This window comes from Liolophura sinensis, chromosome 8 (genome assembly GCF_032854445.1).
Source record: "Liolophura sinensis isolate JHLJ2023 chromosome 8, CUHK_Ljap_v2, whole genome shotgun sequence".
Lineage (NCBI taxonomy): Eukaryota > Metazoa > Mollusca > Polyplacophora > Chitonida > Chitonidae > Liolophura > Liolophura sinensis.
In genome coordinates, this window is record NC_088302.1 from 34,201,815 (window position 1) to 34,226,608 (window position 24,794).

At 40.0% G+C, this 24,794-nt stretch overlaps 1 protein-coding gene across 1 annotated transcript; it reads left to right on the top strand.

Moving 5' to 3' along the window:
• Positions 1-1,473: 1,473 nt before the first annotated feature.
• LOC135473448 (carbonic anhydrase-related protein 10-like) lies at positions 1,474-24,336 on the top strand. Its single transcript, XM_064753298.1, has 11 exons — positions 1,474-1,531; positions 5,520-5,579; positions 10,293-10,429; positions 12,675-12,860; positions 18,091-18,186; positions 18,493-18,559; positions 19,270-19,424; positions 20,418-20,537; positions 21,227-21,266; positions 22,480-22,570; positions 23,850-24,336. The coding sequence occupies exons 1-10, from the start codon at positions 1,474-1,476 to the stop codon at positions 22,503-22,505; spliced, it is 945 nt and encodes a 314-aa protein (XP_064609368.1). The 3' UTR covers positions 22,506-22,570; positions 23,850-24,336.
• Positions 24,337-24,794: the final 458 nt, after the last annotated feature.

Below are 24,794 nucleotides of genomic sequence, written 5' to 3' on the forward strand. Positions count from 1 at the left end.
CTCGCTTAGCCTCAACCACCACACAACGGCTAACCCCAACCACCACACCTCGCCTAGCCTCAACCACCACACCTCGCCTAGTCTCGACCACCACACCTCGCCTAGTCTCAAGTACCACACCTCGCTTGATAATAACCACCACAACTCACCAAGTCTGAGTCACCACACCTCACCTACACTTTAAATACAAAAGACAATTTTGGGTCTTGAAATAAACCACTTTCTCACTAAAAGCATGGAAAAAGTCTGTATAATCGCCTGTAAAAACACTTTTATGGTAAATTTTGTTTACCCAGGATTTATTCAGTTACTATACTAAACCGCGTATGTAATCTTTTTTCAACCGCTATCAGACTGTTTCCTTTTCTGGGTTCATTATAAGTTATCTGAATGCCCTACTTTGAGAAAGTTTCTTCATGCTTTTGAAATGAAAACAAGTCCCTGAATATTGCAAGGTTTCACTGAAAGATGCCGGCTCCATAATCAGGCGTTTAGTGCAATACTTTGCTCACATAGTATGAAGATAAAATCGGGGTGTTGGAGGGATCCTCGAGCACCTTGTAGATTTGTGTAATAGGTTCTATGTTATCACCCAGACAAGCTGGTATGCTTAATAGTTCTATTGGGAACCCGATATTGGCAGTTTGCGCCCAGGAGTATTTCGATTTGATGGAGACCACAATCCTTGGATGACCAAATGAACTGAGCCTCAGGTTTGCATTGCCGCTAAGTTTTGTCTGGTCACATGCTCAGAGTACTGGGTTTAGGGTGGTCAGTCACGGCAGTGTCATGTCAGTTAGACTACGAACGGGAAGCAGATTACATGCCCATCATCTATCCAGTTCATGTCACATTATTCTTTAACATGTGGGCTGACAAAACGTAGGTATTGGTAAAAGGACTAATTACAGACGGGGTAAAATTTGCCGACTGTTTAGAGAGACAAGTGGGACGAACATCAGAGCTGGAATCGATCCGCCTGATGCCTGAGTACACAGAGATGCCCATCGATTGCCATTGTGGATAGCTAACCTATCACAGATGACAGACCAGAAAAATGCGGGGAACAATACTTCGGGGTATAGGCGTAACGGGTTTGGCCTTTTACCCGTGTTGATCACAAAGTGCCTGGTGCGGCATCAGCGAGCCGATTCCTCTCGACCACTTTCATAGTTTGAGATTGAGCGTCCAGCAGTAACAGTAGAGCAAGAGGGAAGGTCGAAGTGTTACGAGGCTGGCTCTTGATTCCGCGCCAGATCCGCGGTCATCAGAGCCGACCGATGGGGCAGTGGGATAACAGCTTATTCTAATTTCTCGGAGATAAAGCGCGGCAGTGCTCATCTGTCGGATTACATACCACTTGCAACATCTCGCCGCTTTGTACAATTGGCTTCTCGAGTTGATGGTAAAACAAGAGCTTGAGGTAACTACGCCTGAACTAATCTGACTGCCCCACCCAACCACGACACCTCAATGTGGAAATCTATCGACTGGAGTGGCCTGATTGCGATTATAGCATGGATTGCCCAAGGTGAGTCCACCTTTTGTCCTTTCACTAAGTAGCTAATCTTCGCTAGTTTTTCCCTATCGCCGACTCGGGCAAGTAATCTGAATCTTTTACTGTTCCCAATTTGATCATGTCGCCCATGCCTATTCCCAAAGCAGCCTTTGACTAATAGAATTACATATTACAAATTACCAGCCAGTTGTGAACTTCCTAACTTCTCTCCATCAACAATACAAGGCCTTAAATTCCCCAACACTCTCTTCGTCAGGCGTTAAATGCTAATGGGAGCAGCTTCGCTCTAGTGCAATAATCGCCAATTGAATAGTCGGACAACAGCTGGCAGGAGTAAATGAAATATTCAGGAATGTTGGACGGATAGCGTATATTATTGCCCAAATTTCCCACTTACGGACAGCTGGCCATCAGCAAAACTCAGTACGTTTGTGTAGACGTAGCCCAGCCACCTTAATGAAACCAGCACTTATGTTGTCCAGGGAAGGATTGTCCGTGAATAAAAGCTGTTAAGTCAATGCTGTCGAAGTACAAGTCTATAGGGACCATGCGTGGTGTCCAAATCATATCCGAAGGTCAGCTTAGTCCTGAGCTTGATGTCCACTTTCCATGTATGCGGAACTCCATGAATTCAGAGAACGGCAACGTAAATAATTCATAATAATAAATGATTCTAAGGGGCATTTATACATGAATTAACACTATCGACCAAGTCTAATTTGTGCGTTATTAGTTATTAATCTTCCATTGTTTTCAAATAAATATTTTATAAAGGAAGGTATTAATGATAGAACGCTTGAACAACATTAGTAACGCAGTGCTATTAAGGGCACCTACAATACCATAAAGTTCTAAAGGCAATATTGTTATTATAATTAATATGTTTTCAAAGATACAAGTTTGTCTTCCGATTGAATTCCATTCTCCGTAGGGTTAAAATATGCCAGATGGAATCTTAACGCGATAAAAATTTCAATTTAGACCCTGTCACTTACAAGTCGAAGGAACAGGTTTCAATTTAAATACGACCAATCTTTCCCTCTTTTCTAGGCAGTGTCGTTTTATTTTAACACTGCATTGTAAGGAATAGTTATCCCAAAGGACAAGTTGTTATTAGAGTATCAGCCCCTCTTCCTCGCACTCCTAGATCTTAAACCACAAGTTCGATAATTGCCATGTGTACGGCATTTCCATTACACTAGCCATGAAACTAAGTCGTTCCTTTTTTTCAGCTACGTGCAATCTTGGCAGGAACCTTATGCATGCTTTACGCAAGAAAAAGTATCGCTCTAATCTTAAAGCTTCTTTTCCTCCGTACATTCAAGATTAAGAGGATTTATCTCCATCTGCTACCCGGATTATCGATAAATAATAAATGTAGTTTGGACATGCGGCTTATTTCATAGCCGATATATAGTGTTCACACAAGCAGCGGCTTGGACATACCTTTGAAGACGGCCGTGTTAAGTGCTGGGCCATTTGTTCATTTACCCAAGATAGCAAGCACGCAGCATGTACATGTACGTCTTTAGCCTTCGTCATAAACTGTGCGTACAACCAAGTCAAATCTCAAGGGAAAGACGCCAACCTCTTCATTATTAATAGGAACGCAGCACGAACAGATTTTAGAGCTGGTCTCCAAAGTTACAATGAATCCAACGAGGACACGAGGAAAACCTTAGCTAGACTCAATTAACTTCTTTCTTTTAAAAAGCCAAGTCCCGCTGAGTTAGTGCAGGAATACCAGGCCATTAGTCAAACGTGATCCAATTTAATGCGTCTTGTCATGGTTCTTGCTAACGAGTCTGCTATGTCCTGTGAATTCACGCCGTTAATGCGAGAATTTCGTTAATGAGAGCAATAATGGACTAACATAATACCTTGTCTACAAATGACCCAAGGATACTGGCTGGTAACCGAGGAAATGTGGTGTGGTTTTGTGAATGGGTTCCCCGGTCTCCTAAGCGATCACGAGTAGTAAGGCGTTACTTGCCAACCATGTTGGTTATAGCGCCTGCAGTAGGGTACCAACAAGTCTGTAGCCGGCTTAATCTGGTCAGGTCTGGTAGATCTCCGAGAGGAGATCCTACCACACTGAGCACTCTACACCTGTAGTAAAGCCATGTCGTGTTGCGAAGTATACCTTCAATTGTGAAGGATTGGAAATTTGAAAACTGTCTGAAGCTAGATAGTAAAGTCATCGTCTTGATTAAAATTAATTATCTCACATTGTATGCAATTATATGGAATCATTCTCGTGGAAAAAGATCACTATATATAAGACTACATCACATGGAGTAAAACCAGATCAGTAACGACAGTGTAATAGTTTGCAACAGAGCAAAGATCACCTTGACATTATGATCCAGTGTAGAATATTACAAGGCCAGTTTTGTTCAAAGTCAAAATTCCATATACGAATCTAGCTATAACATTTGAATCCAAGAAGTATGCAAAAGGACAATAATGAATGTCAGGTTGGGACAAATTGTTCATCACAATCTACGGGTTATGTTAAATATTTAAACAGAAATGCGGCAAGTAATGTGTATATACTAAATGTATATAGTATATAAGGCAATCGCAAGCAGAAGTTAAAAAATGCCAACTATGGAATAATCTAACCATAAGCTGATACTAAATTCACAGGGGTGACATGGCCACTGACTGTAAATATCAGCCATTTAATCAGACGTCTATATGCATCTGGCAGGAAGTGACGCCATGGGTTCCTAGCTGTTTCACGTGCACGTCGTGATAACATGCGTTTAAATAAAACCAGAGCAGCGACGACAGTGTGATAGTGAATTTACCTCACTTTGGGTTTTATTCAACCTGTCCATACAAAAGCTTACATATTAATAACTGGTACGTCCGCTAGCACCATGGCTTTTTGTAATGACATGTTAAATGCAGTTCATTAGACGTCACTGGTCTAGAAATATTGAAAAGGCTATGCTCTCATCACATTTAGTAAAGACACATATTTCTTAGAAACAACTGATAGTTAACTCTTTCAGTGTTCAGCGCTGAAAATAACACAAGTATCTGATTTGTCAAAAAGGCGTCCTTTTGGCAAACGTGCGACCTGGAGTCGGATGCGCTATCTTTGGGCTCAACATGGCTGCCTCAAAGTATTAGTTAGCTTAAGACCCCTTTTAACATTGCGTTGCAACACGATGATTTATGATATGAATGATATTATGATGATTTATATGATACTCTTACATTTATATCTAACTCGTGAGAGCTAATGATGACAAACTACAGCCAAAATGTCATTATAATCCTTGGCATAACCTTGTCGCAGAATAAAAACAGTTCGTCCCTGTAACCCAGCGCTTCCTTTGCTCCTTGGGTTCTGGAAGGTGCGGGATCATGATGTCAACAACAAAGTAATATGCAGTTTGATCTGCCGTTACGAAACACCTGGTGACATTTTCGTGACACTTTGCTGAAACAATTGTCTCTTTAATTATACCTTGTCTATATTTTGATGTCTAATACATTGCGATTAATATCACTTCATTTTTTTTTACCTACTTCTGATTAAGCCTCTGTTCTAGGGGACGTGTAAATAGCTGCTATTGAAGTATTTGCATGGAGAGTTAGAATGAAATTCTCAATGTGAACTGTCAGGAGGCCATACTTCACCGACCAAGTGTGACCATTTGCCAACTATCGCAATGTCGACGCTGCTCTTTAACGTCGTAAAATGGCGTCGTTCATTATCTAATTTATATTTAGCGAAAGAGACGCCTGCTCACAATCTGTGATCTTGCTCTGATCCTTTCTGTCACGTCACACTTTATTGGTAGTTGTACTCTCACCGGAACGGCCGAAAACGTTATGTCGTTACAACTCTCTGGGCCGTTATGTGTATCACATTACATCATTAGTATGTACAATATCTTGCCCGTAGCCATTCCATGTTTATTGGATGTGAACAGTTGTATACATGACATTACACGTAGACTCCATATTCTACTGTCTGTTTCAGTGACAGACGCCGCTTTGCCAACACGTTGGGAAAACTGGTGGACGTACGATGGGATTGCCGGTAAGCCTGAAACGCATTAAATCCAAGTGTATCTAACAATAATGATGTATTTTAAAGTTATACAAAGAGCTGTTTTATCATCGTCAAATGGGCATCTGCCACGTACACAATATAGCCTGTAACGCACTGCACTCCTTTATATGGAGACACAGGCTGTTGTATTCTTTGTTGGCGCTCGAGTACTGTATCTGCCTAGAGAAACAGCGCCGAGAACACCGGCATCCTCTCGCTTTCTCTCTTCACTTGAGCATCGTATCTGGTTTCAGATGAAAACTGTGGATCTGTTATTTGCTGTTTTGTGCCTTATTCTGTATGTGCCATGTGTGCAGCACTTCATTACAGATCCCAGCGTCATTATTGATTTGCTAGACAGCTTAAAAGTTCTCTCATTTTTAATGACCGAAGCCGAACCGAGCTACTTCTCAGCGATTCTTGAAGAAGAACGAAGCTAAAAATCGGAAGCAGTGTTAACACCGTTCACTTCCATAATGTTCATTTTGGGGGGTCTCGCAATAGATTAACATACATTCATTGGCGATAGAAAAACTTGTTACATTGATGTGAAGAACCATCAATGGGAAACTAGTACAACGTAGGCCATACATTGAAATCTAAAGCCTATTATCTGTACATTCGCTGTAGAGTTTTTATGGTTATGACCACAGTTCCACATATTTAAACTGCGTATAACGTGTTACACGCTGTAGTGCATCGGTTCCTATTCCTATATAATAACCTAATAAATGGTTCCTAACTGTTTGAGAACTATTGTAGCTAAATGAAAAGTATGTCCCCGATGGTTCCTTCGTCATGTCCAGGCAAATATTTTGTTCTATTTCCACTGTGAGTGATGTATTAACTTGCAAAACTACACTAACATACGGACATATACAGAAACGTGGCATACCACAAAAGTGCGAGATATCACATAAAATGTGGTATATTATAAAAAGTGACCTCGCATTAAGTGTGACATTACATTATTATACACATTAAAAATGCCACATATACAAAAATGACGTGGTAGATCACAAATAGCTTGACGTGTTCCAAAAAATGTGACACATCACAGAACATAAGATATATTCAAGAAACTGAAACAAAGTCTCCAAAATAACCTATGAGAAAAGTAGGTCTCCAGCAACCTGTGGATGGTCGTAAGTTTCCCCAGGACTCTGCCTGGTTTCCTCCCATCATAATGCTGGCCACCGTCGTATAAGTGAAATATTCTTGAATACAGCGTAAAATACCAATCAAATAAATAAATGAATATCAGAATAATATGCCATATAAGAGAAAATGCGATAAATTAGGAAATAATCTAGCAAAAGGAAAGAATCAGAATTCCGTGAAAGCGCTTGGATAAAGAGCCTTAAAAATCTGCCTCATGTATTTATTTATTTACTTGATTGGTGTTCTACGCTGTACTGAAGAATATTTCACTTATACGACGACGGCAATAGTCTACCTGATGTAAAAGCATCGTTTGATTCATGTCTGTAGAAAGAGGTGGTTTGTGGAGGACCTAAGGAAAACATAGTATCGTGTGTTGTATGCCTGGTGGATGGATTTACCATGTAGCTGTAATTAATTGATGATGTATGACCAGCATTTTCAAAACCTCTAAGGTTTCCCAACATTAAAAGTTTTATCAGAGCACCATATCTGGGACTAACCGTGACGCTAACACAGGCTATTACTGGAGAACACGTCACCATATTGCCAGTGCACAGTGCTTTTGACGAAGAGCCCTTGGCTGTATTCTACCCACCTCACTCCCCCGCTAAACCCACCAACCGCCCCCCCCCCCCCATCCCATCCCCCCGCAACATTCCGTTCTGTGCCACACAGTGTAAATGGCCATGTAATTGTACCAATAACAGTTGTCCGTGTATCCGGTGTGTTCGCCAGCATTGGAGCTCATCTCGAGTACTATCAGACGATCCCTATTTTCTTCCCCATCTCTAGTTGGATTAAATGTTGCCTGTTATTAATATACCTAGATAAGTGAACTCATAAGGTTGCAATTCTCAGATTTTCTTTTTACACAGGTAGTCGCTGATATCGAGCGCTTAATCGACCTGATGCATTCATACAAGTTTCATACAGGCAAAACCGAGCGATCAAAGAAGGGCAATAGCTTTTGCTGACAACACTTTATTGATTTCGCTTGGCTCGCCTGGATGTAACTATATATACGCCCGGAAGATGAAAGACCACGAACACCTGATATCCTTGTCTACTAGGCGCGGATCTCGTGGCCGCACGCGCATCACGTCGACTTAACTTCGAGATTAGCCTGTAAAATGTATCATCACAGACAGTCGTCTTCTAGAAGGTTCTAGTTTCACGGCAGCAGGCTGGACATAACTCCCACAGAGCTGTCATTTCCGTATACAGTGATATCAAGCAATTGTAATAATAATAGTAATAAACAGGTTTGCGAGCAACCAAGTTGGACCATGGATGCGGTAAAACCAAGTCGTTGTTTTCAGCGTACATCGTGCTGTTTTTTATTTATTTATTATTTTTTTACATCGTGTCATTCCGTCGAATGATCAATACCAGAGATACTATAGCATTTTTTTTTATTTCCTCGATGCGAAGACTCGTCATAGTAGTCCCTATAGCTTGTAAAATATTAACCATAAGTGTATGCCGAAAACACCGAATAACACGTACAAAGAGGAGCAATGCATTTGGGAGATGCAATTGTCACTGGGCACTGACGGCTACCGCTACACAATTGATAAATGATTTGTGTTTTTCACGTAACGTGACGTTAACGGCAGAACAGGGCAATTGCAGTTTTTCCTTTCATTCTTGCTGATTTTTCCGCGTCGCACGAATGCCCCGAGCTAGACATTTTTCATGTCATTTGGTGATGGCTGACATATAGGGAGTATGGTTATCCTATACTCTTTATGGCATAGGCCCCTTTTTTCAACCTCTGAGACTGGGTATACATACAATGTACGTTAAAATGAACAACGTAACAACACCGAGCAAGGAAGATGGAAATCAACAGTGGTACCCTGTGGTGGTCGTAAAAACGGGTTTACAGTTCTTGAACCTTGTTGACCCACCAAGAAGTCGTTTGGCTCCAAGGACAAGCATAATACCAACATCCTAATAAAGCTCTCGGTGGTTCAGTAGCGGCCTTAGGTCAGAAGGTTGGTCAGGATTTTGGTGAGGTACGGTGGTTTCATTTGGGCTCTAACATGCGTTTTCTTCTAACATTATCATGCTAATTATATCGAAACACTCTTAATGGTTAAAATCAATCAAATAATTAGACGAACACGTATCAAGTAAGTCCATGGTCGGCTCAAAATATAAAATTTAGGGATTGGCCATATAGGATTTTAGCAATCGAACATATCGGAAAATGAACTGAAGTGAACGCATTGTATGTTATTTGGGTTTTGGAAAAATTAGAACGTGCGAACATCGGGGTATTAATGGCGAATTGCGGAGGAGCGTGTCGCCTTCCATAATTTCCACCCATCCTCTCCATGCAGAATTTGCTTTTCCGATGATTACATTGTGCCCCCAATGCTACTGACCCAGTTCTCTATGCAAGGACGTTTCGCTTATAGACCCGGTGCAGGAGGATGGTCAAAGGGCAGGGCATATGTACATGTAGACCTACAGGTAGACGTAGCAAAGCCAATTAGCCTGTTAAAATTTAGCAGACAAAGAATTCAGATAAAGGTGGGTCTTGGTTAGTAAGACCAAAACCAGGAATCGCGCTTCCGGGGCCATCTGTTTAAAACATGAAACCCCCTTTTTACTTTTCTACTTTTACTGAGTACAACCCCAACTTAGTTGCTCATGTAGCTAAGTTAAAGCGAAATGCACATTTGATCGTGTTTGTGTATCTTTCTATTTACCACTCACCATATTGGCATAAATAGCCAATACTTAGTTTCAACATAAATATATGAACTATGTCTAGACTGGCTTTCCATCCAGGCAACCTTCAGCAGCACAATGACAACATGAAAGCTAAACAACGTGAAAACAAGTCGGTGTGTGTTTGAACGACTGAATGCCGTTTTGTTTATCTTCCGTTGAGAACCAATTGACTTGACAAAAACTCTCGGCAACAGGCTTTTTGTCCATGTAATTTTTTTCTACTTCTGATCTCAGCGGATGTTTGGTAAACGGTATCGATAATGCAAATGCGGTCGCCTACCCGCCCCTCCCTCTCTCACCCATGCTCTCAGTGCGCCGTAGAGAGAAATGCCCTCATCATTAACTCATTCCGATTGCATTTAAGTTAGATAATTGCTAAACCATGCAGCCTTCGCTAATTTTCCCAAACCGCTTCACCGTAACAATGCAAGGATTAAAAATAAATCAGTCGTTGGAGAATGCACAAAAAAGTTCAATGTAGTAAACTTTGCCGGATAACCCAGCCAATTGACCGAATGGCTAATGGTCAGACAACCCTTTGGTCGACGATCCTGCCTTGTTTCACCAGCATAATTCCCCACATCTTTGTTTGACATACGAGCAGTGTGCCCTATCAGGATATTGAACATTGCCAGGATGAGTTTCATATATTCGTGCCAGACTAAGTGCATCACGTTAATTGCACTCACTCCCAGGTCTATATGACAGAATCCAAATTGAACGCATGTGTACCTTATGACGAGTATAAAAGCTTTCCGCTTGCATCTCTCTATGTTGTACTGTATCTCTTTGCAGGCCCTGCCTTTTGGGGAATGTACACGCTGGAATATTCCCTTTGCGCCAAAGGGAAGCATCAGAGCCCAGTTAACATTGATCCTAGGCGACTTGTCTTTGATCCGAATTTAGAAAAACTGCACATTACAAAACAGACGGTGGGTATTTTTCCAAACCTTTTCTATCTATGAATTATTTATATGTCCATGTCTATTCCTGTGAGTTTCACGCTGGTTGAAAGCAGATTTCAAACCGCCTCGTCCCAACTGTGTCGCGAGACACAAATATATGAGTTTTGGGCCAACACGATGTCAGCCAATCATTTATACAATGTATCTTGAAGCTCTCCTGCACAATATGAGAACTAAAACATGTGAATCCCTGTCTTTTCTTGTTATATAAATACACTGAAAATTGGAAGAGAAATTCTGCACTTGAGTAATAACAAGTTTATAAAACAAAGAATATCCGATATACGTGGACAACCAGGTATACGTGAGTGGTATTCCAGTATATCAACAAAGCTTTCACAAAGACGTCAAACTAAATTGAACCACTGACGCATGAATTACGCGATCTCTCCGTTTACCTACAGGATTTCTGCAAGCTTCTGTCCTTGAGCTTATTTGATGACAAAGTACTTTTACCAGCTATTATGGAAAACGGCCAATCAAGTTCTGGAGCGGATTCTTTTAATACCCATGGGTCCAGATAAGCAAAACTCGCGTGTTGTTGTACTAATCTGTAATTTTCGACTCGCGCGTTCTGTCATAAGGCCCTCGGATTGAGATTAGCTAAAACCGCGCGATGTTTTAACGAAAAAAGAATCAAACCGACGGTTTTTTCCAAAGGCGGTTTCAGAACGCGAGTGGCCTTATCCGTCTTCCATAAGTTATTAGAGTTTTCGCGCTTTTACTCTCTTTCCTGTAGTCTGTTATATTGGTAAGTTTTGTATAACCCTGAAATATCCTGTAGTCTGTTTCTTGTAGCCAGTCGCCCATATTCAGTTCGGTGTAAAATCAGTCATACTCCCTACCAATATTGCCATCTGTCAGCGACACGTGACAAGAGAAGCTCTACACGTGCATGTGCTTGTTCATATTCTTGCAAAGAAAATGCAGTTGGAACACTTTTTCTAATTTATAATGTTAATGTCCGTAACCTCGGTTTCGACGACAAGAACTCTCATGTGATGTCTCATGTGACATCATAATTATTTTAAAAAAACCCGGTGGCATGCTTGATATTTGGCGGAGTTTAACTTGTTTGGATTGAGGGCAACACCAGTGACCTAAACTGCTATCGACTTAACTGTAAACCCTGTTACTGACACTGTCATATTTGAAATTGTGTTCACGTTTAGTTATAATATATTCTTAATAAATGAATTTTATTTTATATCTTGTAGTATATGATGTCACGGCAATACGGACTTAGAGACAGATGTTAGGAAATTAAAGCAATATAGTCTTTTGGGAGAGACAGTAGTGAAAGCTGTTACTGCGTGGAGTTTTTTCTAACTGCTTGTTAGTGCAGCCATTATACAACAAATCACTCTCAACGCCCACTGTCCAGCATGCAACTTGCATTCGAATAATTATGACGTCACCCTAGGTAATGAGTTCTTGATGTCGAAACTAAACTGATGGAGTTTAACATTTTGAATTTTTAAAAAGTATTCTAACTGCATTTTTTGTAATAATATAGACATTCAACGTGTCAGAGTGTAGAGCTTGGGTTGTTACGTGTCACTAACGAAAGGCAATTTTGGTAGCGAATATGATTGATTTTACAGGTAGCTGAAAACAGGCGACTGGCTAAAAGAAATTACTGTCGGCAAAGGCAATCGGCAATATAAACACAGTGTGAAATAATGTCAAGAAATTGTACGGTTTCAATTACAAGGACAACGTTGAAGAACTGACTGTCGTAGAACCAACTGGGGCAAGAAAAAATAATAATCGGAAACAAGAAAAATCAAATTCAAAAAATGTTTCAGTATTTATGTTAACATTGAAGAGAGCATCACAAAATAGCTTAGAGTACCTCTGTAGACATCTGACCTTTCGCAAGCAAAAAGTGGTAAACTTGGTAAAGTGTTATTAGCTCACCAAATGACGCTATAGGGGGACCGTTTTAGGATTGATACAAAATAGCATTCGTGATTCCAGCATTTGTAATTCAGCAGGCAGAAAAAATATCGGTTCCATGCATAATTAGATGTGTGATGTTTCTTGCATATGTGTGTGCTGACTGTCAAAAATACAAAATCAGCCAATAATTTTGTATGATCTAGTGAATTTCTGGCTGGCATATTGGCGTACTAATAACAAGCGTCAGTAAAGCTAAAAAGGGACACAATGCGTTTATGTGTTTAAAGTTGAATTTAAATTTGATTTTCAGGGTCCCTGGATGCTGAAGAATACCGGTCATGATATAACGGTAGATCCCTTAGGGAGAGACCTCGTGACTATTGGAGGGGGTCCACTGTCTTACAACTACTCGGTGGCTCATATTAAACTTCACTTCGGTGCTCTGGATACAATAGGATCAGAGCACACTGTCAATGGCACTCCGTTTCCAGCCGAGGTAATATTAACCGTTCTGCTTGATCCGTTTACTTCCAGTGGTATTTCCGAATAACACGCCTGTCTAGGTGCCCAAAGTACATGTATATGAACAGAGTGACGCTGTTTGGTTTATTTTATGGCTTCACCGATTACCCGATGAGTTTCAGCATTGTTGTAACGTCTTGGTTTGGCCTGACATACGCATGCCCTATTAACCCGGTATACGCATGTTTCATATGTATTGCGTCAATGCTTTCCCGATAGATTCCAGCAGTACAGAGGCGTGTTGGTTTTTGACTTACAAGCATGTATGCATTACAAATGCAAAAGCCTACGACATGCCTCACTGCGCTGGTATGTGTATGAACACACCCACGCTTTTAAATACACTGCTTCAACGATTAGCCAAAAACTTCTACAAATGTAGTAACGTCTAGGTTTTGGCACGCACATGTTTGAAGACGCCTACACTGTTAAATATTTATTACTTCTCAGTGATTGCTGGATGAATTCCATTGCTTTAGTAAACGTCTCGTTTCGGTTACTATACGTACACACCAATGTATCGCAATGTAGTTTTTACAGCTGAAGCTTGCTTATTTAATGGTATAAGAATGAAAACTCTTAACACTGTGAAAATGTACAGTGGATTGCTTTCTTTAGCATTTAGTTTTTGAACGGAATGGCAGCTTGTTGCTTGACCTTTACATTTATTTATTTATTTTGTTTGGGGCTGTGCTCCAAACTCTTGTACTTACTTATTGTGGGAAGAAACCGTGTAGAGCCCCTGTAGAGAAACCCAAAACAATCCTCAGATTGCTGACCGACCTCCATTTGAGCTCGACTTAACTCTCACCGATCGTATTGATCTTGCGTCATTGTCTACCCTGCACAAGTTATTCATTAGTATACTTATGAAAGCATTATCGCTTAAATATATCATTTGATTGTTGATACATAGATCAGTTTTAAAACCAAGGCTATAGAAGATACCTAATGTTCTGTTTAATCTTTATTTCCCAAATCCTTTGACTGAATACTTTGAAACCATTAAAATGCTTTTCGCTAACAGATGAGGATTACATTATGTAATATATTTATTGTAATTTATATTTTTGTAGTGTTAATATATCATTTCATACAATATTATAAATCATTGGTTTCCATCTGCCGATTTGTACGTTTTTGTTTGGTCCAGTTTTTACAAAGGTTTTTTCATACATGTACAATCACAACGCGTAAGCAAAGAGTTCGATATCTGTCTCATATCCGATTAATTTCTGAATTTGATCTACCATATTTGAGGAAAGAGATTAATACAATATTCACCTTGTTCCCTTATTAGTCATTGATCAGAAATGAATTTTGAGTTAATTTTCCCTTGCTTGATTTATACGTTTGGTTTTCACTTCTTTATTCTTTCTTTATGTATTAGGAAGAACCGGACTAACACAGCCTCGAGTTTCAATGATTTTTTTTTCTTCACATGAAAGGAGTAGTAGCCCAATATTCTTCAGAATCTATCTAGAACATATTGAATTGCACCTTATACACTCTTGTCTGGCGTCGGGGCTATACGCTTCGCCCAGAATAATTGCCTATGGCAATGCGACCATAAGCATAAACGTGCTACTGGTTGATCACCTTGTTCGTGGCCATGCTGTATACCCGTTTCAAGTCGGACCATATCGTACAGCAACCCCCCACTAGTAATGCCCGTTCAGCAAGCCTACCTACCAATGTCGTAATCTTCTCACCCAGAACGGTTTTATTGGCAGTAAATAATGACAAATGTCGTCGGATGGTTTGGTTAACATTAGAACAGCATTTATGGCGCCCTGTAGCTGTCTAATTCTAGCATATATGCTTTATCCTCGATGGAGCATACGGCGCCATATCATAATTGTTTAGATGAAACATAACTTCGAGTCCAGCTGATTTGCGATGAACATTTTTGTTGTATTATATTTCCCGACATGGCATGCCTACCTCCCTATACCGACATCACGTGCTCGCCACTGTGTTAGCAAACCGCGGTCAGAAATCTGGACCAATGTTCCCGGTCATAAAACCGGAAGTGATGTCAGAAGACAGAATCTCACCTTTTCCCTCCGTTCCCTTGTATCCAAATGGTGCATCGCGTGATTTGATTTCAACAGGCACTGTAAGCATGTTTAATGATGAACGTTCATTAAACAAAGTCCGATTGTTTTTTTCTTAATACTTGACCTACTATCACTAACATTAAATCGTTTCAGGGAAGAACTTAAGAAACGACAAAGTGTTTAACAAGTGCCGGGAATATGGTGTACGACAATGTCCTAATGGTGAACGTACAGGAATCCAGTTGTGCATGCGCGGTTCGTGTTATCTTTGATTTACTTGGACTGGAAAATTGTTAAAAGACGCACATACATCCGGGTAATCTGATGACTCTCCGAACTTAACCAGTCCACTCATGTACGAGGATTACAGGAATTTAATACTTTGAGCATCCGGGGTATCATATCTAATCCTACTTCCTCTTAGTCTGACATTTTTCATCGCTGTAGAAAAATTATGGCCATATCGATCGTTTGATTGCCATATAACAAGGCACCTGTTTTCGATGTGGTCCACGCGATATTCGTTAACCGCTGGCACTTGTTTTTTCAGCAATGATTTTTTTCACCCAGTGTCTTCTCAGCGGGATTATTGATTTATCCGAGTGGTAATCGGCACAAATAATTGCTGAAACATAGCTGTGATCTCGGATCGTCGCTGGCTCGTCTCCACAATGTGGAACGGGCTCTTTCCAAGTGTAATTGTCTCGGTCGTCTGTAGTTAACATTCGAAACCTCCAAAGTGAGAAGGAGTACAAATTACAATTTCGTGTCTAAATTTTTGCAAGCCTAGTGCTTTTGTCATTGCAGTAATAATGAAGGGTTTTTTGTCCTTTCACGAAAGCGAATTTCTAAACAATTTGCTAAAAGCCGAACAGATAGCAGAAGGGATACCAAATCAGTTATGATTGTTAGTGAAACGCTTACATAATGATGCTATTGCTGAGAGTATCAGAAAAAATTGAATTAAAACTGATGATAGTCAAGCAGCTTCTATACAAGGTACAAAAACATGGCAATAAAGGTTGTGAAATTTTGACTTGGTTTAGTAACAAATAACCAACAGTTATTTACGGGGACATTATGATCATTCTAATTAATATTTAAATATTCATTTATTTGGTTAATTGCTGTTTTCAGAGTACGTGTGATATTGTATTAAGCATTGAAGCCGTTCCTCTTATAAACGGATACTCTTAACCGGGTAACAAAACGTCAACTGATTGTAACATATTACAGAATTGCAATAAGAAATGACAAGCTTAATTATTTTTTCCATATAGCATAACGAAATGGATATTTCGATTTTTGTGGCTTAAATTTTTTTTGTCTATTTAGAATAAACAATCAGTCGACTTTCCCCATTAGGTGCTTATAACCGTTGAATTGTACGACAAGCTCGATTTCTCATTTTATTTTGTACCCAAGAAATCTGCAGAAGTCATATCTACTAAAATACTGCAGATCAAAAGAAATGTTTGACTTTAAACTCCGTTTTTCTCCTTGGTTCCCGTAAGACGAAATCTAGAACAGCTTCCCCAAAGGCTCTGCAATTAATAATTATAGATGAAATCTCAGGAGGTCGCCATATACTCAGTTGGTTTGATGGAACACAAACATATGATTCGATGTTTCCTCCAGAAATCGTATGATAAGCATGATCCGTAGCTCATAATGAAAACATTTCTGTGAGATGAGTTCACCAGGATCACGAATGAGTTATACCCGAACGGAGTTGCCAATATATTCACAAAAACATCCCAGGAACATTCGGCCGCCTCGTAAATCTTACATTAGAATCTAACACGTCAGATTCATTGGCAAATAATTTTAGAGAGATGTTAAATGACTCCCGAGGGTGGTACGGGCTTATAGAGTGTGCAATACTGAAACCCCTTGGGGCCTCAAGGCGAGCCCAGCTTCAGCAGATAGACGATTTATAACCAGCGGGTGCCAGTGAGAAGGTAGTTGTCACGTTTGACAGCATTCGGCACGATGAGGGGTGTCTAGCTTGCGAGTGAAAGATTCGGGAGACAACCAGCAAAAACTCGCGCGTTCTCGCAAGTGAAGCGTTATAATGAGCACCAATCAATGGGAGTCTCGCTCAGAGACATACAAACACAGCCCCGTCGTTCATATAACGTCACCATGGCAACCTGTGCAATTGTTTTTAAAGCGGCCTGTACATTTTCCCCCTTTCCTAGGAGACATTCTTTGACAGAAAGCGAATGTTTTTTTGTGTTTTGTTTATTTATCTCGATTTAACACACTAACCAAAACAATTTGACTTATTCGACTTGGGTCAATTTTGTAGGCGAAACAAACTGAAATGCCCAAAGTACATCTACAATCTCTCACCAAGACACCGACTTAAAACTTCCAGCTTTGTCATCAGCCGTGTAGGGAACAACACTTCTGACCAATTGAGCGAGGTGTATTTTTTATTATGATAGTTCATAAGAACACTCTACATATACACGTATAGGTGTGGAACTTTGTGATATGCTCTGGATATAGCAGCATGCCACATTCGGGGTGGAAAGCTCACACTGTGGTTGTCTGCTGTGTGTACAAATCGTCCAGTCTCAAGTTACATGTATTTTTGTTTGCTTACCTTGATCATGTCTGCTATAACCTCACAATCCATGTGGCATTACGATCAAAGCACTGTGGCGATACAATAGAATATTGAAGAAGACAGTGCGCAGTGTTCAACGTGCATTGAAAGAGTTGCACTATTTAGGCTAATCGTCGATTTAGTGTAATCTTTGTACTTACAGGCAATCAACCAAAACTATGATTCTGGAAGGAAATTGGCTTGGAATTTTGAAAAACATAAATAAGGAAATCCTTGTGATAGTCTTCATCAATATAGTTTAACATCCATTTTCTCAGCTAGAATATCTTACTTTAATAAACAACCAAATGGGACGCTTTTCAAATTAAAAAAAAAACATGTTTTGTCTTGAAATTCCCTCAGACCATCTTTTGCGCATAAAACTCTTGTGCTTTAACAAAATACCCACCGTTGTTATACATTTACTGTCCTGGGTAAATAGCTGTAGGTCATTTTCGCAGATGTTATAAATCAATGATAAGGATGGACGAGGGAGTCAATGGTAACCCGTCTCTCACGTCTCATTACAGATGCATTTCATCGGATACAATAGAGATCTGTTCGAGAATTTCACTAGGGCCCGGACATCCCCTAACGGCATCGTCATATTATCGGTGCTAGTGCAGGTAAGGGAGATCGACTGCCACGGAGCTGCCCTCACCAGTTAATAACCGGTATACGCTTGTTACAGTTGTCTGTTTGTCAGTGTTCCCTAGGAACATCCGCTTAAGGGCTAGCACACCTAGAACTCTGTCAGCACTCCAAAAGGTCAAACTTCTGGCTGCATTCTCGGTGTATGTAAACATTTGTTGAGTACTGTATCATTTTAAACGTACTTGGCCTTGGGGTTAGATTTTCAGGACTAGAAGAGCATTCAAAAAACAAACCAATATAGCACACGTTCAAGATGTTGTGTGCTTACCCTGTTTCAGATACATCAAAGAGGAAACAAAGAATTCCAAGTCATTACGAAAGAGCTTCGGAATATTCCTTTAAAAGGTTAGTTATTGTTCTTCGAGTTCGTTGTACGTAGTACAGCATTACCATCACGTCGTTTTGGGTAGACAGTTAAGGAGAGGCCATCTGTGTAGAAGGCTTTCTTTTTCCTTGGTCTATCGATTACCTAAGTTAAACGGACCTTACCGGCGGCGGGAAGCTATTAACCTGTCAGGGTGTAAGCCGCCTTTACTGTGCCCGCTCTCGCTATCGTAGATTGTACAGGACTAGCGGTGTCAAATTGATTAGAGAAGCAGGTGGTCATTACATGCCCCAAATGTCCAAGCGCTAAAGTGTAACTTGTCTTGGGTTGATTCGGTTCAGTGGATTTGGGGTACTCTCCTAAACTGATTTACGTAAGCTCCTCACGTAGTGTGTTTAGTGTTTTCAAAGGCGATGGCATTTTGCTTATAAAGAGATTATGACCATTTAATCTGTCCTTGAAAGATCCACTACGCCATCGTACAAGAGAAATGTTCTTGAGCATGGCGTAAAACACCAATCAAATGAATAAATGAATAAACATCCACTTGGATAACTCCCATCTACATATGTTATTTACTTGCAAACAGTCTTCCCAATACTTATTTGTCTATTTATTCATTTGATTTATGTATAACGCCATACTCAAAAATTTTCAAAACGAAAATTTTGACTTTAGATTTTTATGAACACACGTGCTGTTCTGTGAAACGCATGTCGATTTGTTTCAGGTAATCAAACTAAACTGCATGCGCTAGAGATCCAGAAGATCATCCCCCAGACGGAGTTTTATATGACGTATCACGGCTCTTTCACACAGCCCGGATGTGAAGAAGTGGTCACGTGGGTGTTGCTGAATAAACCTCTGTATTTTAGCCGTGAACAGGTAGGTGCTCAGTAACATATCCACATCCATCTTCATTTATGTGGAAAAGGTTGATAAAATATAGAGGTTGGGAGATCGAATCCGACACTAGCTGTGTCCAGAGTCTAGTGTGTCTAGTGAGTCCAGATTGACAAACTTTTTTCCTAAGTGTTTTTCCTGAGATGATTTTCATATATGATCGTGTCTTTCAATGGAATCCGAATATGGCCCAAATCACGTTAAAAATGAAACGAAGTTTTGTAAAGCTGAGTTTTAGTAGTATGGCGATAAATTTACTCGAGATCCACAGTATCGCAATATTGATTTCTATAATTATTTTTCAAAATGTGTGTTATTCAAATAAACTGGTGAGTTTTGTTTCTCAACCAGCGAGATCCTGCGTAAAAATCGTTATTTCTCTTTGTCAATACGAAAAGGCAAATATTTAGTTTTTTAATTTCTTCTTGGGCATGACTGGAAATATCTTAGTTTGGTGGCGCACCCGTCTCTCCTTTAGTATTAGGGAATGCCTTTTCGCTGAAAACACTTCTTATTGATTTATTTCCAACATGAAATATAACTGTAAGATTTCTCGTTCATAATGGATATTGTACTGAGTAATATCGCCAGCAATATCGGAAGTGGTTATACTTATGAGAAGGATAATATTTCATGTGCTTGTTGAGAGAACAGACCAGTGTATTTTACCTTAGACAGCAAAGAGCCGATAAGATAAGCCCACAGCCTCTATAAAGGACACAGGAGAAGTGTTCAGCTCTCTCCTCAGCCGCGGCCTATTTTGTGGGTTAATCAATAGGTTTGGTGCCCCAGTATTGAACACCGCGCCCGGGATGTGGAACGACTCAAACCGAGGTGATCTACACTACAACGCTTCCATTGTAGCGAACGGCGTCTCCCGGGCGAGACTACTTTATTGCTTAGCATTCATCCCCTGAACATTCACCAACATTTCTCATCTCTTCATCGTGATATTTTTTATGTTTTTGTCCACAGATGAATGCCTTACGTAAGCTTACAAAAATACAAGATCCGGGCCAAATATTAATGGAAAATAACTTTCGGTCACCATTACCATTGTACCAGAGGACAATACGAACGAATATAAATATGGAGGTGAGTAGAGTTTAGCACTGTTATGTATTATGTATCCCACGACATACGTGCGTGACTTCCTGCCCACATTGAACGCTAGAAACAAGTTGGGATAGAGCATGGAAAGCAGTGCACTACGTAGATTAAGCAGTATCGTGGACGCCGCCATGTCTAAAACCTTTCTGTCGACCTTCGACATTTCGGAGTGACTCCAAGACATATTTTAAGTTGTTTGGGACCAATTCAGTTAAACCTGACTCATTGTCACATGGAGTATCCTGATTGATGTTTGTGGGCAGATTCTACAAATTCCTAACCCAAGGTCGTAATTGAACTTATACGATTAAAAAGATAATAAAGAAAGTGAGGTGAAATGGTATTTTATAAATGTTTTTATCTTTCAAAACGGTAGAAGGAAGATTGAGCGGGATGTAATAAATCATTTGGGAGAAATAGAGAAATTCCCCTGATCATATATTCGGCAAAAATTGTATCAGAGAAAGACTTTTTTCCTTTTTTTCTTACAAAAATCCCACTTAAACAGTAAGGCAAAATGCTTTTTGAGTTTCCAGTCATATAGAATCAGGTTTAAAACGAAGAGATAGTCGTACCGGAATAAAACAATAAACAGTGGTTTCGGAAATATTCAAAGTCTCATGGCAAACACTCTCTCCTTAACCAAGCTCTCGTGACATTGCTTCCTTTTCCAGGATCCCAAATGCGTGGTGACAAAGACTCTGGAGTATCGTTGTAAGTAGACATAATTCTATGTGGATGGTTTATGGACAGGAATCAAGGTTTCCATTGAACTAATCACGACTGACCTGCGGTAAAAATAAACTGCATGCCAGAAACAAAATTATCGACTCCATTGCAGTTTCAAGGCATGACAATAACGTATGAAAACCAACCAATAGGCGTTTTCAGCTTCGTCGCACACAGAGCTATGGTTCTGGACAATGCCTACAACGGCACTGCTCACTTTAATCCACGTCAACCGGTATTGAACGAGTTTTCACAAGCGGCCAAACACTGGAGGGCCACTGACACTTTGCTTTCATCAAGCTAAAGTTCAATTTGCAAGTCGTTGTCCGACTGGAGTGTGTCAGTGTTTAAACTGACAGCCTCTTTGATTCCTCCAAGGCATGTGTATTGTCAATAGCCAGGCCTCTCTGGTGGTGTGGCAAGCCGCCTCTTGTTGCGTGTGCCAATGTCATTAACACGTTTCCTGAAGCAATTCAGTAGGTATTGACGCCCTATTCTTGCAATCTTATTCTCGCTCAACTTCCTCTCATTAAACTTCACAACCCAAAGAAGCACGTTGTTTTTAGTAGTCATTTTAGACGGTGGCTTAATCTTTAATACCGCTTTAAGGAGGCTGGTATTCGGCACGCAAAATCTAACTGGTTACCATGGAAAAATAAGCTGATGCTAAATGATCAAGACAGTGTTTCGAAATTACACAGAATCGGGGCCATGTTCGTCTCAGTTATGAACCCCACCTTTATATACTGCGAAGTACACGCCAAATACAGTCATACTTTTTTTATTGCCATACACAGGAAAAATGTCTGAAAGGCACATTAGTGGTTTCAGATTTCAGACTAGTCCCACTACGAAAGATCGGACATGTCTGCTAAGGTAGCTTGTTCAAAAATCCATGGCCACTAATTTACCTGCAAACCCTTGTCAGGTAATGTAGCTTGTTCAAATCCATGTCAAATAATTGAGCTTGTTCAAATCCATGTCAACTAGGGTAGCTTGCTCAAATCAAAGTCAATTACGGTAACGTATTCAAATTCTTCCTTTGTTACATGTAAACCTTCTGAGGTTTGATGTTTGTCACTTTTTTTACTGTCTGGTGTTCATTCGAACTTCAGTGCAGGATGAACAAAAGTAATCAAATGAATATATGATATAAAAACTAATAATAATAATAATAATAATCTTGTTTTTCTTACAGTAAATAATAACTTCAAGCCCCCCTAAAATTTGTGCATTGGATTATTACCACATTGGCTGCATTGTATGGAGAGAACTTGGCTCACGACGTGGTAAGTACATCAGATCGTGTCGTGATCACAGCTTATCTCCACTTAAGATTGATAATTTCCATTTAATTTCCCGTCTCCCTTCACGGCGTCTGCATGAATCTCGAGGTAAGCCAAACCTATAAGTGATCACGCACTCAACAACATGGACTACATTCTCTAAGTGCCATTTAGAAATTCGGTGAAAATCACAGCAACAATTGATGGCTTGCATGTTATCGCCACTTCGCCGATTGCGTAAAGAGATTGCCGAAGAGATCGGTAATTACATCAGCCCGTTTTCGTCCCCCCCCCCCCCCCCACCGTTCCTCCGCTGACGTTTGGTTGGGGATTGTACATCCTTTCTGTTCTGGATAACAAGACACCTACAGCTTAATTTCGTTTCGGCGAGCTGGAAACACATTAGCATATATAAGTCTTAGGTCAATGTTTGCTCTGTTTCCTTACAAATCTATCTGGACTTCGCGATACGTTGCGAACGTATTCTGCTCTTTGGTTGTGATAACATGGGTGAGATACTCCACTGAGAGAAAACTACAAAATCTGAGTTATACAATTAAGCCAATTCAACTCTGAAAACTGTGTCATATGACCGGATCAGCTGAGTCAGGAAAGACTCACTAACCACGAAAGTCAACAATACAACCACACGAGTTTCATTATACAGCTAATCTGGACTTGACTCAGTTTTCTGAGTCGTATGACCTCAGTTGTTTAACTCTGATATTTGAATCAGTTAACCCAGTCTATTCTATCAGTGTCGCGAAACTTTGGTGGAATTTGCATATATCATGCTATACTGTTCCCGCGGAAAGCAATAGTAGAAGTTAGCACAATAATGACACTGAAGACAGTATTAACTCACAGACTTGATTCTGTTTAAGTTTACTTCGCAAAATGTTCTTGAAACGAACTGCGATTGCATTTAAGCTAACAGGATCGTATGACGCTGATAACCTTTGCTGTTTTCTATGATTTCGTAATGGTTATCGCGCTCTTGATGTTAGAATTGCCGCTGTAAGCTCTGTAAATATTGTATATTTACAACTTCATTTTAAATACTGTATGTATTGCACTTTAGTTTAAGGTATTTATGTGTTAGACTGTTAGCAACGGCGCTGTATCTGTTACTCTTAAACCTAATGAGTTGTAAATTTGCCACTTAATGTACAGACGTTGTATATTCAGGTAAGGCGATTATTTATTTTATTTAAAGTTAAAACGCTGTAAGTTTTTTTTCAAATATTACAACAACAATGACGTAATACGTCTTGTGTTTCAGCAATGAGTCTGCCAGCAGAGGAACGTGTCTTGAAGCGAGTTGCTGGGGAAGTATAAGGAAAACTGATGTGGGAACAATTCAATGTGTGTTACTGACAAAAGTTGGTTTTGTGCTTATAACTAGTACCCATTCCATCCTTACCAGCCGCTGAACATTGCTATCGAAATGGAATACCTTCCGCTGACCGTCGTTTGCTGGACAAAAGGTGTATGAGGAAGCTTTAGTTAACCATGATGTAATCATACACTGTGCCGTTTAAAGGAGACTTGCAGCATTGTGCCGGCGATATGTCGATATGTCGTCCGCTGGATGGCGGTTGGTGAGTTCACAAGTCGTTTCCTCGAAGCATCTTTATCGGCTGTACGTGCTCTATGACTTCATTCTGATCCTTCCTGCCTGCGGAATGTGTTTATGCCACAAAGACGACGAAATTATGCAACATCTGTAAATAAGTTGTAAATATAAGCATAACATCGTGTCAATTTAAACCAACATGGTTTGTGTACAAACCGTTAACTTTGTGTACTGAGACTGGATATTGTAATATAGCAGGTTTAGTTTCCTATAATTCATTGTTTAAGTCTTCATTACACGAGAGCTGTTCATTATGAGCAGCTACGCTGATAGGGTTCATGTTTCCTGCGTGTGAGGGAGGGAAGATAGCTCAGGTGTTCCGAATCTGTACTCGAAGATCACTTTTTTGTTTCTGATTATACGCCGTCTTTTTATTAATCCGAATTTCTGGCGCACAGGATTGGGGACTGTGTGTAGCTCAACTAAAGATACTCTACTGAAGGCAGTGTGAATCAAGTTCTCTCCGATCAGATTATATCTAATTAGAAGAAATAGTTGTCATTTGAAGCTTGTAGCTGGCAAAATAAGTAAGAGGAAAGAGAATACAAACTGTTTAATATACATGACAGCAATTCCTGGATGAGTTACAGT